The following is an 18,702-nucleotide window of genomic DNA, read 5'->3' as shown; positions in this document are numbered from 1 at the left end:
TATTTTTCTCTACACATTCAACAAAAAAAAAGACATTTCAAAATATTTGGACCAATCAAATAAATCCAAATTAAAATAAAATCTAGGAAAAATATGAAGATTAATTAATATACAATAAAATCAATTAAAATTTATACCAAAAATGGTGGTGGCACAGAAAATAGTATTTAATATTTTCACAATTGATAAAAAAAGCAATTGATTGAAACTTTGTTAATATTATACATATAAAAATAAGCAAAATTGACTAATATCAAATAAATAAATGAATAAATAAATATATTTTTATATTATTTTTGTGTCAAACAAAAATTTTAGATTTTATTAAATAAAATATTTCAGTCAATTCCAAAATTGTATAAATTTCATTAAAAAATTATAATTGTTTCGATATAAAGAATTTTGTTCATTATTTCCAATCCGATTAAGAGATTAAAATAATTTAAGATGGCTACAATTTATAAAAATATAAAATATATAAAAAATTGTCAATATGCAATAATAATTAAAATTTTGTCAAAAATATGACACAAAAAAAGTATTTACACAATTAATTAAAAAAAAATTGAATTTCTTGAATATTTTCAAATGTCATTTGGGTAAAAAATTTGAAACAAAATGAAGTATACTTCTCAAACAATTAGTCGAGACCTAAGGTCCCTTTATCAACACCTGCTACGGCCACTACGAAGAGTTTCCTCCTCAACTCGCAACACCCACAAAACTCACCGGCTTTGCAGCACCAAAACGCCGGTCACCACCAAACAATCTCTTTCGAAACCACCAGTCACCCAAACAATCCAATCACGAAAACCACAACGTATAGTGACAATACGCACGAAAAACACCTGACGACTGATCGACTCCTCTTCACTCACACAACCGGTGAGTAAGTAAGTGAAGTGTGTTTTGGCGGCAGGACTTTGCCGGTCCGCCTACTCGTTCCGCAGGAGATCGGGCATCAACTGTTTGTTGGTGAGGTCGGTTGCGGCGTGTTGTACGGCAGCGCCAAAGAGCTGGCTAGAGCGACGCCGGGGAGGAGCGCGCGCCAAAGCCGCCCGCCGCGGCGGGGTTCACGCACTCCGAAAAATTTCGTTGGACCGCTTTCGACACCCGGTCAGATAATTGCGCAACGGACGGTATTTTAATAATGTCATTTTTCTAATTACAACCTTGCTTAATAATAAAAAATTGGTTACATTCGACTTTTTTCACAGTTTTTTTATTACCTGTTTTTTTTTTCTAGTAAAATAAAATTACAAATGTGAAAAAGTGAGTGTCAATTTTAATTATGACTAAAAGATTTAATAAAAAGAATTACATTTTGAAAAAAAAAAAATATTAATTTATATCAATTAAATGTAGCTTTATTTATATAATAATAAAAAATACATTAAATATATAATATGATAAATAAAATAATTTAAAAGTGACATCAACAGAATATATGAAAGATAAAGAAATTCATATGAACACACTACACTAATTTATTCAAAAATTATTTTTGATCCATTAGATATTAACAATTTTTAAACAATATAAAAATGACATACGAAAAATATATGTGAGGGCTAAATTTCAAAATAAACACAATAAATTATATTTTTTTGCAAAAGTGAGTTTTATATAATAATTTAGAATAACCTCTATAAAAAATTAAAAAAAAGTGACATTATTAACAATGAAAAATAAATTAAATATATAATTTATTTAATAAAAGAAGAAAAAATTCATGTGATGTTACAAAAATTATTTAATTAATATTATAGTCAAAAAATTATAAATCTAAACTATTGAAGTTATTGAAAAGATATATTTTTTTATGTAGATGCATTAGATATTTATACTTTATTAATTTAATATAAAAATGACAAAATAAAAATATGTAGATTAAAATTCAACCAATAGAAACAATAAAAAATAAAATAGAAATTATAATTTAATTTTGAATCAACCTCTATAAAAAATAAAAAATTTTTAAATATTATATATGACATTATTTACAGTGAAAAATCAATTAAATGTATAACTCATTTAATAAAACAAAAAATTCATATGACTTACAAATATTATTTAATTATTATTATTACCAGAAAAATTATAAATCATACATACATATATTATTAATCTATTTCAGATATATTAAATTATTAATATTTTTTCTAAAATAATATAAATATACCAAAATTATAAACGAAAATTAAAATTTAATCAATAAAAAAAAGTATATAATAATAATTTAATAATTTAATAAAATATAAAATTCAAATCCAATCATAAAAAGTCTTTAATTATTTTTATTGTCGTAAAAATTATGTCACTAATTTATTAAAAAACTATATTTTTTTGAGTAATTTTTTCTAAAATGATTTAAGAATGATATGTCAAAATATTTATTAATTATAAATTTGAAAATTAAAATAAAAAAATACGTTTAAAATATTATTTAAAACAGAAATAATGAAAAGACAAATAAAAAATGTACTTTAATTTAAATAAATACTTTTATATATCATTTTCTCCACAATAATTTAAGAATAACTGTTCAACATACGAATATAAAATGCAAAATCTAAATCTGAAACGTTTTTTTTTTTATATTATAATCATATGGATCATAATCATGGATTAAAAATTGTCTGTTAAAGTACTATATTTCGGTTAAATTTATTTCATCAGTTTAACGCTACAAAAAAAAAATATGTGAGGACATTCTGATATCTGTACCACTGAAGAAATTAAGCAATATGTAGTACAGAAACCTCGTGCAACATGTTTGGAAATAAGTGTTTTTATATTGCAATTAATCAACCATTAGAAAGAGTCAACCTATTTCTTGCAACGAATTTCATCAAAAAATTGGACAAATTGATTCCATATAAATTCAGTAAAAATGACAAAATTATGCCTTCGATAAGTGCCAATTCTGTCTTTGCACTCAAAGCAAATGACCCTTAACCTATTAATTGTTGTGACGATAAATCAAATCAGTCTGGACGACGGGTTGATACTGGTAAACCTGAATGGAACAGTACTTAAAAAAGTCTTAATCCAAGAAAGAGTTTGATGACTTTAAAATGGACTACATATTGAGTAACTACCCAGACGTAAAAGCATCAGTGTCACTTTCTACTTGATCAAATTCATGAAAAAGTTACCCAAAGACAGGCAATAGACAGTAAACATTTTTCAAAATAAACGATTTAATACTGAAGAGTAGGTTGATCTTTCCTTATTATTTTCTCGTGACATAAATTTAGTTGTAAATTGTTGGCAAAAAATTGTTGATTATAATATAATGGTGATTATTTTGTTGAATTTTAAAGAAAGTTTTTATGTTACTTTAAAATTAAACGTTAAAAACGTAAATTACTTTCTACAGTACCTAATTTTTAAAACTTATCAAAGATTAAAAAAGTTAATTACAGTTTTTAAGAGACATTTATTTAAATATACATTATTTTAACATAATTACTTTATAACTACTTCCTATAAAATTATGATAAAACAAAATTGTTGCAAGCTTATCCAGTTTGATTGATTTTATTTTAATTGGTGCAGTTCCCACACCCAGTTCCCCGTTTTCAGTTACACCGAAGAATTTAATTTTAAAATAATCTTCAATCAACATAATTGCGTGCTTTGTAGTTGAAAAGATTATAGGTTTAAGTATGTGCGAGATGCGACCATTGTAGTGTCGTACATAAATCATATCGTACCGGAATTGAATTGTTTACAAACTCACTTGGAACAAAGAAATGACAACTTGGAAGATTCGACAAACAAACCATTAAGGATAAGGATTAAATACAATTTGCTGCCATACATTGTCTAGTTAGAAATGTATTAAAGCGAAAGTGATGAGTTTTCAATGCCATAATAATTTTGTTACTCAAGTGTTTGAAAAATAAATCTTTGTGCCAACATTTTAGGTGTGTGGCTAAATCACATAAATTTGATTTTAATAGTCTCGTCAAGTCGCTTGAAGCATTTGAAACGGTCCAGCTTTCTTTATCATGATGGAACTAAGAGTATTTGATCAAACAATCGACGATTTAAATTGTTTCTTCTTCGTGTGCACGTACACATTTATAAATCCACCACACACTTCCTAACCTTGAGCCGTCCAATTTTTGGATTTACATCTCGTGCTCCTCCTCGACGGCCGTTAGAGCTCTTAGTTAGACCTTCTGGTCCGCCGAAGAAGCTTTTGCGCGCGCAATCCGTTGTATCCATGTGTCTGGTGAGCCAGGCTCGGATGGACACCGACCAGAAGTCGTCGTCGCAACGTCTCTTTGTCCATTGTCCATGAACCGCACGGCGAAGAAATTAGATTCAATGCAACGCACCAGACACTGCGTTTGATTGCACATTGTCCATTGTGATGTTACTTACAATGGACGTTACCGATACAAGAGCACGGCCAATAAGCGCCACTCCGAAGCCAATTTCGAAAACGTAGTCGGAAACTCAATTTGCAATTCACCACGTGACCGGTACAGTTAGTTTCGATTTATTAACCGGTCATAAATCAGCGCATCAATCGTCTTCCTTGTACGTTCGTTACGTGGGCGCAGCAGACGAACGGTTTAATTACGAACGAAGAAACGGCGTTACGTCCCATTTAAATCGGACGGGACGGCGGAGGGTGGCACCAGGTTAAATAGTCCGTGATCTACGCAGACGGCTTCATCGCTGCCACGCTCCATAAAGTGTCGATGGTTTTGACTGGGACACCTAATTGGTTTTTGTCTTAGGACTTGCTGAGTGTGAAGACCCGAACCGATGAGCGTAGATAAATGCAGATGGTGGCGTAAGTGAAAACACGTACGGCGACATAAACATCCCGCCGAAGAGATTTTATCCCTGTATTAATTTCGAACTAAAAAGGCAATTACGGGACAGTTCGTGCGCACAGCCGGCCGATAGTTTGTTGTGATGTTCGCAGCCAGTAGCCGAGATAAGATATCGCCTGTTTTACCTGGTCACATTACATGGCTTTTGTTGCTCCAAGGGCGCACTCCCGACGATCCTATCGGATTCACGGGCGGGCACAAGTATGTGAAAAAAGTTTTGCGGAAGTTTTTATTGCATCCTTTAGGGGCGTAATCTTTTGAGTAGTTTCCTTTTTATACAACACTCCTTGAAGTAAACGGGTCATTTTAAGTTTGGCCACACCATCATCGAAATTCTAGTTAAGAAATACTTTTGTTTGTTTAATCTATTGTATGATTTGTGTTGGTGTAGGTTAAAGGTGATCATTTTTAAAATGCTGTTTGTCCCAGCTACATTCTGGTTATTAACACTGTTGCAGCTTTCTATATCTTGATAATTATTCCATTATTTGGTTAATTAAAGTGACACTATATATTAGACGTCTTCACATTATGTTTTCAGTTAAATCCAATTAGTATTCTATTTAAGAAATATTTTGTTTGTTTAATTTATTGTACAATTTGTGTTGATGTAAGTCAACGGTAATAATTTTTGAAATGCTGCTTGTCTCAGCTACATTATAATGTATTAAAATTATTGCAGCTTATAATCTAGATAATTATTCCATTATTTAGCTAAATGAACTAATACTGTGTTTAGAAGAGTTCACATTATGTTTTCAGTCAAATCCTACAAGTTTTCAAGTTATGAAATAATTTTGTTTCTTTAATCTATTGTATGATTTATTTTTGAGATAATTTTTGAAATTCTCTTTATCCCAGCTACATTCTAGATATTAAAATTAATGCATAATATATAATTATTGAATTATTTAACAATTTACATGGGATTTAAGAAATACTTTTGTTTGTTTAATCTATTGCATAATTTGTGTTGGTGTAGGTTAAAAGTGATCATTTTTAAAATGCTGTTTGTCCCAGCTGCATTCTGGTTATTAAAATTGTTGCAGCTTTCTATATCTTGATAATTATTCCATTATTTGGTTAATTAAAGTGACACTATATATTAGACGTCTTCACATTATGTTTTCAGTTAAATCCAATTAGTATTCTATTTAAGAAATATTTTGTTTGTTTAATTTATTGTACAATTTGTGTTGATGTAAGTCAACGGTAATAATTTTTGAAATGCTGCTTATCGCAGTTACATTGTAATGTATTAAAATTATTGCAGCTTATATATCTAGATAATTATTCCATTATTTAACTAAATGAACTAATACTATGTTTAGAAGACTTCACATTATGTTTTCAGTCAAATCCTACAAGTTTTCTAATTAAGAAATTATTTTGTTTCTTTAATTTATTGTATGATTTATTTTGGAGATAATTTTTGAATTTCTCTTTATTCCAGCTACATTCTAGATATTAAAATTAATGCATAATATATAATTATGGAATTATTTAACAATTAATAATAATATATAATAATATATATAATCTATTGTATGATTTGTGATGGTATAGGTTAAAGGTGATGATTTTTAAAATGCTGTTTATCCCAGCTACATTCTGGTTATTAAAATTAATGCAGCGTTCTATATATTGATAATTATTCCATTATTTGGTTAATTAAAGTGACATATATTAGACGTCTTTACATTATGTTTTCAGTTAAATACAAGTGTTCTATTTAAGAAATATTGTGTTTGTTTAATTTATTGTACAATTTGTGTTGATGTAAGCCAACGATGATAATTTTTGAAATGCTGCTTGTCCCAGCTACATTGTAGTGTAATAAAATTATTGCAGCTTATATATCTGGATAATTATTCCATTATTTAACTAATTGAACTGATACTGTGTTTAGAAGTCTTCACATTATGTTTTCAGTCAAATCGTACAAGTTTTCTAGTTATGAAATTATATGAGATAATTTTTGAAATTCTCTTTATCTCAGCTACATTCTAGATATTAAAATTAATGCATAATATATAATTATTACATTATTTAACAATTTTCTGGGGATTTAAGAAATTCTTTTGTTTGTTCAATCCGTTGTTATAAGATTTGTGTTGGTGTAGGTCAGAATTGATTAATTTTTGTAATGCTGTTTGTCCCAGCCACATTTTAGTTAACTAGGTTAGTTAGTGATGAAGGTCTGTGTTGTAAATAAAATCTATTCGAATGTGCCAGCCTTGAATTTATTGAGAGTATTGAACAAGTAAATCGGTGTCAATCTATATATGGGTGACTGAATACTGACAGTTTATTTGTTGTGATTAAGAAAACTCTTTTTATAATTTTCCGACAAAGATATGCTAATTATACCCATTATTCATTTTCCAATACGTTATAAACGGTGAATCTCACAAAAATCAAAGTCCTCAATACATACTTACAAGACAATGTAACAAATTTCACAAGTCTCTTGTAAAAGTCGTTACGGTTGTTATTTTTAAACACAACCTGTCAACGTGAAAAGCACTTATCAATTCAACAATTCAGCAAAATACAATGGTTTTCCGTAATTAGCTCAATTATTTCACATTTCTAAAAAAAAAATTATCGGCACGGTGGTTTGAAAGCGAGTGGAGAAGTAGAACGGGCGTGTTGGGTTTTTCCAAGTTAATTGACTGTGAAAACTGTGTGGCGTACTGTGTCAATTTAATGCGATGTGAACCTATGAGTCCAATTAGCATTTTCGTTTGGGACCAATCAACGTCGTAAACATATCCATTCATAATATCATCATTTAAGTTTATTGGAAATGTTCATTGCATCTTGCAGTTTTATTGCCGGCAAAATTATTACTCAATAAAACACGGTTCCCAACGCCGAACCTATTATTTATTGTTTTGCCGTTTCTCCACTTATTTAGCAATTCGTTTTCGTACCGAATGATTAATGTGTATGGGCGATAATGCGGGGAATTAATTGAACCATAATGGACACTCGAATCTACCAGCTGATATTTGAGATATTGCGGACGGAACGTCGATGGCAGGCATTAGTGACTAACACTCAAGGTATGTCAAGTGACACCGCCACTTTCAACTCAACTTTGTGTGATTTGGGTGTTTTTTTATTTTTTAAATTTTGTCATTGATGAGTCAGATTTGGCACTGGAGACTGTTAACAATGGGAACAATACGATTTGGTTAAAACAATTTGGATGTACTCGGGTACCTTTAATGTAACACTTCAACCTTCTTTCGCCTTTTGTGGACGAGCTGACTGTAAAACTGGATTCCTCCATGCAAAAATTAACCTTAATGGTGGCGTTGAATCTTATTGAAGGCATTAAAAACTGTGACAGAACTGTTTTAATATATGTTCACCTTGTTTTAGTTCGCGAGACCAAAACGTCCCAGACACAACTAATTCTTCAATACGACGATTTATAACAACTATAATAAAAAGTAAATAAAAATGTTATCCAACCAAGAGACATTGAACAATTATTTGGGATCATGAGATTAACTTCCTACTCTTTTCCACCGTCTGGCCATTGACTTTGATTTCTATTACAGATTAGTAAGTTAAAGAACGTCTGGAAAACCCCAACAAAATTAAGATCCAATATAAAACCGCATTAGTTTATGTCTGAGGAAACGCCATTAAAATCTCGGCAAACTTTTCCTGTTGTGTTGTTGCCTCGCCACAACTCGACGAGAGAGTTTTAATCAACAACAATCTCACATATACAATGTTTAATTTTTATATTTCTTGATTGCATTGGCATACCCATTGTGCAACTAAAGGAAAATCAATTTTAATAATTAATAAATCTACGCCGCGAATATTAACGAGCTGTGAATTAATTTTCACTTCCCGACTTTCAAACAACGATTCAAATAACGCAGTTTAGTATTACGGCCACGAAAAACTTTTAAAACATTTAAATACATCTAATTATAAGGAGTCATTAAAAAAAACAACTAATTCAAATGACGGATGAGGGCTTATTATTTATTTAGTAGTTGCCCAAAATTTGATGCGGGTCCTCATTAATAATGTATTGATCCAGATTGAGGCCATTTATAATGAAATAACAACCATTGGTAGCCGTTTAATCCGATGTGACGGACCGTGATAAGTTCTGATTGATGCTGTACAATCACAGACGCACAAACTAATTTTACATCGACCGGTAGATTAGTAACGATCAATGATTATGCGTATGGCGTATTCCATGCTGAATCTTTATTAATTGATTGTATGTCAAAAATTGAGGAAATGTTTAAACTGTTAATTTTTGAAATTAAATATATATAGTGGGTGTTTCAAAACTAAGTTAAAATGTTTGAATATGTGTCATAAACGCCTTAAATTTTGAAATACGTGTGTGTGATATACAACAAATTTCTTTAAAAAAAATGAATAATATTCAGCGTAATTATGCCAAAGCATACATGGTATTTTATTGATGTTTTAAGATGCACAAAATTACATGCAAATAACAAACACCCTTTATAAAATGTGGGAGTACTAATAATTGCTTTTTATAGGATTGCCTTTAGTTAATGTGTGTACTTTGTAGCATCAAAATTTGTAATTTCACAGACATTCTAGATAGACCATCAAAGTGTCAAAATTATTGAAAAAAAAAAAAGAAAATAATTGCTCAAAAACAATTGGGTTTAGTTAATTACATTAAATGAACTTTCCAGCATCAAAACTGGTGACTTCACAGACATTTTGTATAGACAATCAATGTATCAAAATTTTTTAATTTTTACATGTAGAATATATACGAAAAAAAAAACAATACGAAAAGAGTTTGATCCATATGAATCCTGAAAGAGACAACATGAACAATAGAGTAAGTTTCCCACTATGGGCAGACTTCTACTGTCTCTGTCAAGCGTGATATCTCTCTCTAAATTCAGACGGGTCAAACAGTTTTCTTACTGTATGTCAAAAATGAAACTATACCTTGTAGCTTAGATATTCCTCCACGTGACGATTATTGAAGTTCATTTTTTCTGTGGTTCCATGATACTGGTACTTTCTTTCTTATGTCAAGAATTAGTTTGTATAACGTTAGAGAAAAATGATATAGATTAAAAGGGAATTACCACCCAGAAATTTCAGCCAAATTCAGGTTTAAAACACAATTTGATTTGGCATGGTAGTACCCCACACAGAACCCGAACAATTTATGCGCCGTGATTAGACACCAACGTCGCACAACGTTAAATGAAGTTGAAGGTGGAGATTATCTAGAAAAACTGGAGCACAAAAAGACATTTGTTTTTGCATGTGAATTTGATAAAGCGGTTAATCCTGCCGCACGCAAAACGGCAACTTTCTTTGTTATCCCCGGACCTCGTGATTGCGTTGCTCCTTTCCGTCCCGTAATGTATGAGTGCCATCTGTTACAGCATTATTTTGCCCCCCGCACACACACTCGCAAACACTAATATTAGCGGTGATAATAATTTAGATGGCGTGTTCCATTACGCGCCGTATTACCATTGATGACAATCTGCGTGAATTATACGCGTTTCGCCTGTTTAAGAAAATGTCCCATTTTAAGACCGAGTTTGTGTGATAAGGGTTTTCCTTGGACGATGTGACACAACAATTTTGTTGTGGGCAATGGAATTCTATTTCCGAAACATTAATATCCGGATTAGTTTTATTCCTGATAAATCCCGAAGTAATGTTGTATTACATGTGTAAGATTTCTACAAAAAGTAACTTGAGAGATAATCTTTTTTAAAATGTTGATTACCTGGAACCCCATTTTGACGCCTCTAAATTTTTCTGAAATATTTACGAAAATTAATATTTTGATAATAAATAAAAAAATGAAAAAAATTATCTGATTAATCAATGGATAAGATATATAAATATATTTTTAATTAACCTAACCTATGAAAAATACTATTTTCCATATATATAGTCGAAAATAATAAATAAATTATTAGAAATATAAATAAGCATACGACTAATAATTAAATAACCATAAATTTTCATTTTGGATATTTTGATTTTTTTCGAAATTTTAAAGGAAAATTTAATTAACAAATAAAAAGGTACACATTTTATTTCAAAAAATTTTAAAATATAAAATTTCGTAAAAAAAGTTATAAAAAAGTTATAATTTTTCTTTTTCTGTCAGTTTTTTGGGTAAGGTTAGGTTTCTATAGTCAGTTTTAGTACACATTTAAAAAACTGTCTCAAGACAACTTAATTAATCACAAATTTGATTTTTGGATAATTAGTCTGTGAAGAAACTTTCAAAAAAATACATAATAAATGAAAAAGTTATTACATTTTTTTAAAATATTTGTCATATTACATCAGTTTTATTTAGGTTAGGTTAGGTTTCTATAATCAGTTTTAGTAGATATTACAAAAACAGGCATAAAAAGTGATTACCTAAGATTGTCTCTGGAAAAATTTTCAGATAAATAGATAAATATATAAAAAAGATATTATTTTTTAGGAATCTGACAAACATCAGTTTTTTAGGTTAGGTTAGATTTATATTGTCAGTTTTAGTAAATATTTCAAAAACAGTTTGAGACATAAAACATAAAATAATTTAATATTCATAAATTTTATTTTCTGATAAATTTATTTTTTTCGAAATTTTAAAGGCCAATTCAATTAAGAAATAAGAGCATATATAGTCCCAAAATTTAGTTGAGATAAATAGATTAAAATTAAATATAAAATTAAATATAAAAGATGACAGATAAAAACTTAAAACCATTTTCGGACACCCTGTACATTAATAAAATTTCACTAAAAACTTTCAACAATTGTTGTATTAACGACCACACAAAATAATTAATACAAAAAACAATTGATGATATTTCATCCACCCAAAAAGTACACACAATCGAATTGACAGTGTTATTGGCAAACACTTTTGAAAACTCTTCTTGTTTATTTTTCGTTTCGTACGCGGTCACATGCCTAAAACGGCAATCAATTATGTCAAGTCCATATTTATTTAAATCACGTGCTCGAATTTCAATTGTGTCCGTAATGAGACATTAAAAGTCTATTAACACACAATGGGCCGCTCGTTTAATTACCAATTCATATATTAATAATAGTATTTACAGTTGGACATCATTGCGAATTATTTATTAACTGCACAATTGTAATAATAAACAAAGTTTAATTTTAAATCGGGGAAAAACTAGACTTGTATTAAATGGTTTTGTGTCACTTGTAAAACATCACATAATCAAATAACTTATTAATAGTAAAAGAAACGCATTAAATACAAAATTCAAATGAAACTTATTTTTAGGAATAATTAATTAAAGAAGGGAATGAAACGTTATAATCTACATGAAATTCATTTGCCGTAAATCAAAACGAAATTAGGTGGAAAATTTACTTTTAATTAGCAGCTAATTAGTTGTGAAGAAAATAATTTTGTCGTTCAAAAACCATGCCAATTATAAAAATATTTATAAAGAAATTTAAAATAACGTACACGAATGCAATTTTACAATTTTAAAACACAGTTTTTATTAATATAGTTGAAATTAAATGTAAATAAAATAAATAGGTGAAGCCTGTACGCATCGTTTCCAGGAATCATTACGGACGGTTACCAAGTTCATTTTTAACAGATTTCGAATAGAAGAGGACGAGTTCATTATTTTAATTCGCATTTTCGACAATTTGCATGAGTTTATAAGTTTAATTGGATTGTGTGATAATCAACACAAGATGTTTATAGATAACATAAGAGGGGTACCGAGTATTGCTTCTAAGTCTTACCGCAAAGAGCTGCATTCCGGTTGGTTGGCGTTGACCATATGCGTTTTTAACAATTTCGAAGTGTCTACGATTTTTTGCCGGGTTTCGCTGATTTTTCTGTTGCGTTTTGTAATGTAAATGTGACACGTAGTGTTTTATGTTTCCTTTGACTGATTTGTGTGATTTTAATGCGGGTTTACAAAGATGTATCACAATTTTAGGTATATTTCATTTGGAATATTTATTAGGTTAGTTTGGGAATTAATGTCGCTTTGAAACACATCTATATATTATTGTTGTATTAAATAACACTTATATTTCTATTCTTAAAACCGAATTTCCAAATTGACAAAAAATAATACTATTTTAAACAAATTATTAACCACACATTTTGATAGTTGGCTATGAATTTGTTATGGCGGTCACTAAAAAAGTAAAAATTTATTTGATTTATTAACAGGGTATCTAAAACATAAGTTATTGCAGTTTTAACGATTTAAAAAAAAATGTATGCCCGTTGTTGCTTTCAATTTTTCGACAATTTTCAATTTTTTTTTATTTTGGTGACTTTATCAAATAACATTTTTATAGTTGGGTATGTCATTTGTCATAGGGGTATTGGGTATTGTTTCCAAGTCTCACCGTAATAACCTGCATTCTTATTAGATGGCGTTAACTAAATGCGTTTATAACAAGTTTCGAAAGTTTTCACTAATTTTTGTATCGTGTTTATTGTGTAAATACGTCGGAGGATGTTTTACGTTTCTTTTAACTGATTTGCATTTTTTTCACGTGGATACACAGAAGTTTATCAAAATGTTTTATTAATACCACCGTTTATAAGAAAGAACTAATTTCATTTTGAAACCCACTGATATTATTAATGAATACAGTAGAAAAAGCGTTTGAGCCGTCTGATTTCAGAGAGAGACATCATGTATGACAGAGACAGTAGAAGTCTTCCCCGTATTCAGATGGATCAAACTGTTTTCATACTGTATATAAAATATTATTAGAATTGCTATTAAAAAAATAAATTCATACGAAAAACATGATTATTAATTTTTCCACAGAATTATGATTATACATATTTTTTTTATAAAATTTGGAATTATACCAAATGTATATATAATTATTCAATAGGTTATGGTTTTTAACCAAAAAACGAGAAATATTTTCATGCTTTACCATTGAAAAAACGAAACAAAAATACAAATTTTATAAAGGTGTCCCGCTTTCAAATGAACCAATTCATAATCTTATACAAATTTTAAAAAATGTATCGTATTTATATTTAGATAATCGGATTGACAATTTTTTAATTAATTACATTATACAGTACGAAAAGAGTTTGATCCATCTGAATCGCGAAAGAGATATTATGTACAATAGAGACAGTAAATCTCTCACTATGGGACAGATTTCTACCGTCTCTATCAAGCATTATGTCTCTCTCTAAATTCAGACGGATCAAATGTTTTTCCTACTGTATACTAATATCCTTAAACAACAAGTAAAAAAAAATAACCACGATTTTAAAATACAATAAATGCATTAAATTGAGTGGTCGATTGATGGAAGTAAATAAAATTTTGGTATTAAGAGTATTTCTATAAGTAAATATTTCAATATTCAATTTCTATAAGTATAATATTTCAATATTCTTGAAAAATAAGATATGTTGTATTCCATGGACTACTTGATACAATAAATTCAATGAAAGAATATGATTTTTAAAATGTTCACAGATTTATGAATATGCATAATATTTTTCTGAAATTTTTATAATTTTTTATAATAAATTTGCTAGAATGAGGATTTTTTCAATTTTTGTTGCTCAAAAATTCACCTGCAATTTTGGGTTTTGGGTCCAGAAACGCGATTTTGTCTACACGTACATATTTTCAAAATTTCTTAATTGACAGAAAAGTTTGTTAAAATTGGACTGCATAATGTAATATAGAAATTAAAAAAAAAAATAAATTAATTTTATCTATAAGTTAATGCAAGTAAATGAATTTGGTGAATAGTGGGTCATTGAATATTATTATATAATATTAAAATATATTATTTGAAATTCATTATTAAAAATCTCATAAAAAAATAAGAATTTAAATCAAACTCTTATTTTTGGATTATCAAATTAAAAAGGGGAATAAAATGTTATACCTAATATGTTTTTTATATACTTGGATGAGTTGTCAGTTTTATCCTCCCCCACAATCTATTAGTTTCGTCGCACAGATAATTTTTTCTTCGGACGCGTCAGGTCCGTCCCTCGAAAATCAATTTGCATACCATTTAGCGCAACAATACCCCACAATCAAATCGGATATTATGGATTCCTTTGAGTGTCGATACCACCCTCCGATGTTCGCAGACGGGCGGGGAACCGGGTAATCCTGCTCGGGATGCACAATGCACAACCCCTCGTTTCGATTTTTTATTTTACTTGTTTATGCAGCAAAAGTAACGCGACGACGAATCGCCTGAGGAGCGCAGATAAGGATTTTTTTATTAAAATTCTCATTTTCCAGCTAAATACGGACTCCATTACGGATGCTGGGGAGGTAAATTGAGATATGAGCATCATGTTAATATGCGCCTCGGGCGCATTAAATATGCGACGCGTTTATCCGGAGACAAATCAATTTATGTGCAGTTCCACCTTTTTTTAATGTCCCGAGGTATTAGTGCATTTATTTTGGATACGGTTTTAATTGGATGCGTAATTAACTGACATAGTTGAATAAAAATAAAGGCAGACGTGTTTTTGCAGTTGCACCGCATACTTGAAGTCAGTACTAAGTAGACTTAATTCATTTTGAATAATTATTGAGACTATATTTAAATGAAATATATCAGGACTAGTCATAAATTGTGGGAAAAACTTACCTGAGCAACATTCTCGAAATGCTCGTGACTCTTTTGGTAAACCCTAGCTTTCTGCAGATTCCTTCCAATCCCGGTGTTCTTCCTGATGAACACTTCACCATGATTTGCCAACCAATCCAACACCTAGAAAAAGTAAACCAGTCTCAATATAGTACTAAGTGGTTCTTAGATTTTCGTTCTTACTTGTTTGACATCCTCCTGAAATAATCTAAGAGCAAGTCGTTGGTGGAGCTTGATCTTCTTGGCATGCCATTTCTGTTCCAAGGCTCTGTGGTGATTTAATATTTGGTGTATTACAGCTAAAACATGACTAGCACCTTCACTATAGTCGGCGGCTGGATTTCCGCCCGGTCGGTTCTCGTAGTTCGTACCGTCGCCCTACAAAATATCTCACGACTATAGTACTTGATATTAACTTCCTTGCAATGCAAAAATGAGATTTATTAAAATTAATTACAACACTCAAGTCTGCATTACCAGAAAATTTTGTTAAAAAGAAGAATATTTAATGCTACATTTCCCAAAGAGATGATGTATTTGAATAACCATTGTTAGAATCCGACTGTGCTTTATTTGAACTATCAATCTACTGTACATCTCTTGGAGAAAGTTCTAATCTCTTGTTAAAACGTGTAACTTGTCCTCATAGACTCATAATCTAATGAAAATTACCTATCGTAAATTTTAGACAAATGACTGAAGTAAAATTTTTAAAAGCTAAAAATCATATTTGACTTGAATATTTAATAAGATAATTGAAAATTTAAAGGATTTTTACTTCAATGAGCTGCAGGATCAATATCAAATTCTCAAATCTCATTAATATTAATTACTAATTAAATAATTCAGTCATGAGTTATTTTATAATGTTATTGTAAAGTTTTATTGTTAAAACTAAATTAAACTGAAATATTTAAATCAAAAATATAATGGCATATAATCCTGGTGAAGCAGAGAACAAACTACACGTTTTAAAGGGGTTAATTGAAAACAATTTTCAATAATAATACAGAATAAATAATTTGATTTCAATCAACCCTGATTAAAATATAGAAAAGTAAATTAGTACAAAAGGAAAGTTATATTTACATGTTTCTTGTCTGTTCCAGGTTGGTTGCATACTTGTACCAAGTGGTCTAACTGATAGAGAAGTTTCTTACTTGTACTATGCACCTGTCACCAACCAACACCAAAGTATAAGTAAATAGGTACAAACTACGAGCATATTAATATAAAAATGACCTAGCAAAACCTTATTTATATAAATGCATGATATGTCATAAATAAGATTCTGCAAGGACAAACAATCATAAATTAGTGGGTGTAGTCCATTGATCACAACCAGAAGTAAAGCCACACCAGAGTAGAGTACCATCGACCTGTCGAAAAGGACAAAGCATACATTTATTTTTTTGGTGTCTTTATCCGGTTCCAGGGCGGTAGGTACATTATGGCACACTTGTAACATCACATCCAATCCATTCAACAACGATTGGTAAGAATTATAAACCTGTCAATAAAATTACAATCCTGAAAACATCATTCAAAATTTCCTAGCTTTAAGTTTTTTGTATTACAGAGTAAAAATGAAGAATTTATGTAATTAAAATAGTTTTGTAGTTGATAAGTATCATGTAATTGATTTTCCGTTTCCAATTACAAAAGCATGGACCTAATTGGTAATTTGTAGCTTTATATTTGCAATAATTGCTTCAATTATGATAATTATTATAATTATAACAAAAGGTATAATATCAATGAAAACAGCTTTGATGAAAATAATGTATGTAATTAATGGAAACCAATTTATTGTTTGTCTATGAAAGGAGAAATTGAAATATGAAACGTGTAAACTCAACCAATGATCATCTATTTTTTTTTAAATTGTATCACAATAGCTATTGTTAGTGGTGATATAATTCGTGAAAGTATAACATATTTATTGGTATGGCGTAAATAAACAGCTGTCATCATTTTTAAGTATTTGTTTAGTGCACTGCATTTCTGGTATATTTAAACGACTTGTCTGAAAGCTTTTATTCTCATGTACATTGAAATATACTCTAAAATTAGTAACATTTGTATAGTTGCCATTCAACACATGTCTCTATTGTTCTTATACCTCAGTATAGGCCTGGCACATCGATTCGTACAGATTCTGATGCTGATGAATCGAGTTCTCCAGCAGCATTATCTCGGAAGGGATGCTGGCATTCTCGCACGCACCCTTCCACGCTGGTACGTTATCCACATACTGCTCGGCTTTATGATGGAATATCACACTTAAGGCTAAGACGGCAGTCCTCTCGTCTAGACCGGCGGCAAAGTCCTTCCATGTACGGTCCAAACGGCCGGCAAAGGAGCGAATATGCGGAGCGGCGTAATGACCGCCCTCTATCAGACGACTGGCCACACTCAAAATCCGATTGATGTTCACGTACACGTTCATGCAGTTTACTGTGAAACGCTGGTGCTCTTCCTGAAACTGCTTGGCCAGTTGGTACGTGTTACCAATCTCCACGTAGTTCAGAAGGAACACGTCGCGATTGTGGCATATCCAATCAAACATCTAAAAGGAAGAATCAATTATAATTCTGGGATTATTTTTTATTGTTACAGTTTTATACCTTCTCACAATCTTGTTCAAAGAGTCTTAACTGAAAGCACTGATCGAGCTTGAGCTTCTTGTGATGCCAGAGCTGCAGCAGGTGTTGTTGCTGTGCGTGCACCGCCTCAAGGTTTTGCAGAACTAGCATCTTGATGTCGGCCGCGTCGGGACCGATCTGACTTGACGTTTCCTGCTCCTTGTTGCCGCCCCCGCCGCCTCCGCCTCCCAGACCTGTGTCGTGACCACAGACCTTTTGCAACAATCTCTGACCTGTTCATTAAAACAAAACATTAATACAATAAATAACAAATATTAAAATTTCAAGGTACATAAATTTCGAATGAAAGAACTGGCTTTTGTAATTAAGAGACAATTATCTTATTTTCATATTTAATTATCCCTTGCAAATTACTTCGGACCGAGAACCTCATAATGCCCATCCAAAGCATTTAAGTTCAGCTTCGAGCCATTTCCTAAACAGATCGCGACAGAAAACTTTCGCATTAGAAGCCCCGAGTATCTCGCCCCCCAAATCTCCCAATTGTTTCGGCTCCAATGCCGCGACACTTA

At 30.5% G+C, this 18,702-nt stretch overlaps 1 protein-coding gene across 6 annotated transcripts in view; it reads right to left on the bottom strand.

Moving 5' to 3' along the window:
* The window catches only part of LOC109600730 (triple functional domain protein), a 242,410-nt gene that overhangs the window by 136,644 nt on the left and 87,064 nt on the right, over window positions 1-18,702 (bottom strand). For all 6 annotated transcript variants that reach the window (XM_049962870.1, XM_049962865.1, XM_049962868.1 and 3 more), the window contains 5 exons: window positions 18,152-18,402; window positions 17,647-18,093; window positions 16,614-16,697; window positions 15,708-15,902; window positions 15,525-15,647 (listed from right to left, as the gene is read on the bottom strand). In XM_049962870.1, coding sequence (XP_049818827.1) covers window positions 15,525-15,647; window positions 15,708-15,902; window positions 16,614-16,697; window positions 17,647-18,093; window positions 18,152-18,402 — 1,100 coding nt within the window. The remainder of the gene's footprint in view (window positions 1-15,524; window positions 15,648-15,707; window positions 15,903-16,613; window positions 16,698-17,646; window positions 18,094-18,151; window positions 18,403-18,702) is intronic.

Source organism: Aethina tumida, chromosome 2 (genome assembly GCF_024364675.1).
Source record: "Aethina tumida isolate Nest 87 chromosome 2, icAetTumi1.1, whole genome shotgun sequence".
NCBI classification, from domain to species: domain Eukaryota; kingdom Metazoa; phylum Arthropoda; class Insecta; order Coleoptera; family Nitidulidae; genus Aethina; species Aethina tumida.
This window is presented reverse-complemented; position numbering and strand designations above follow the sequence as displayed.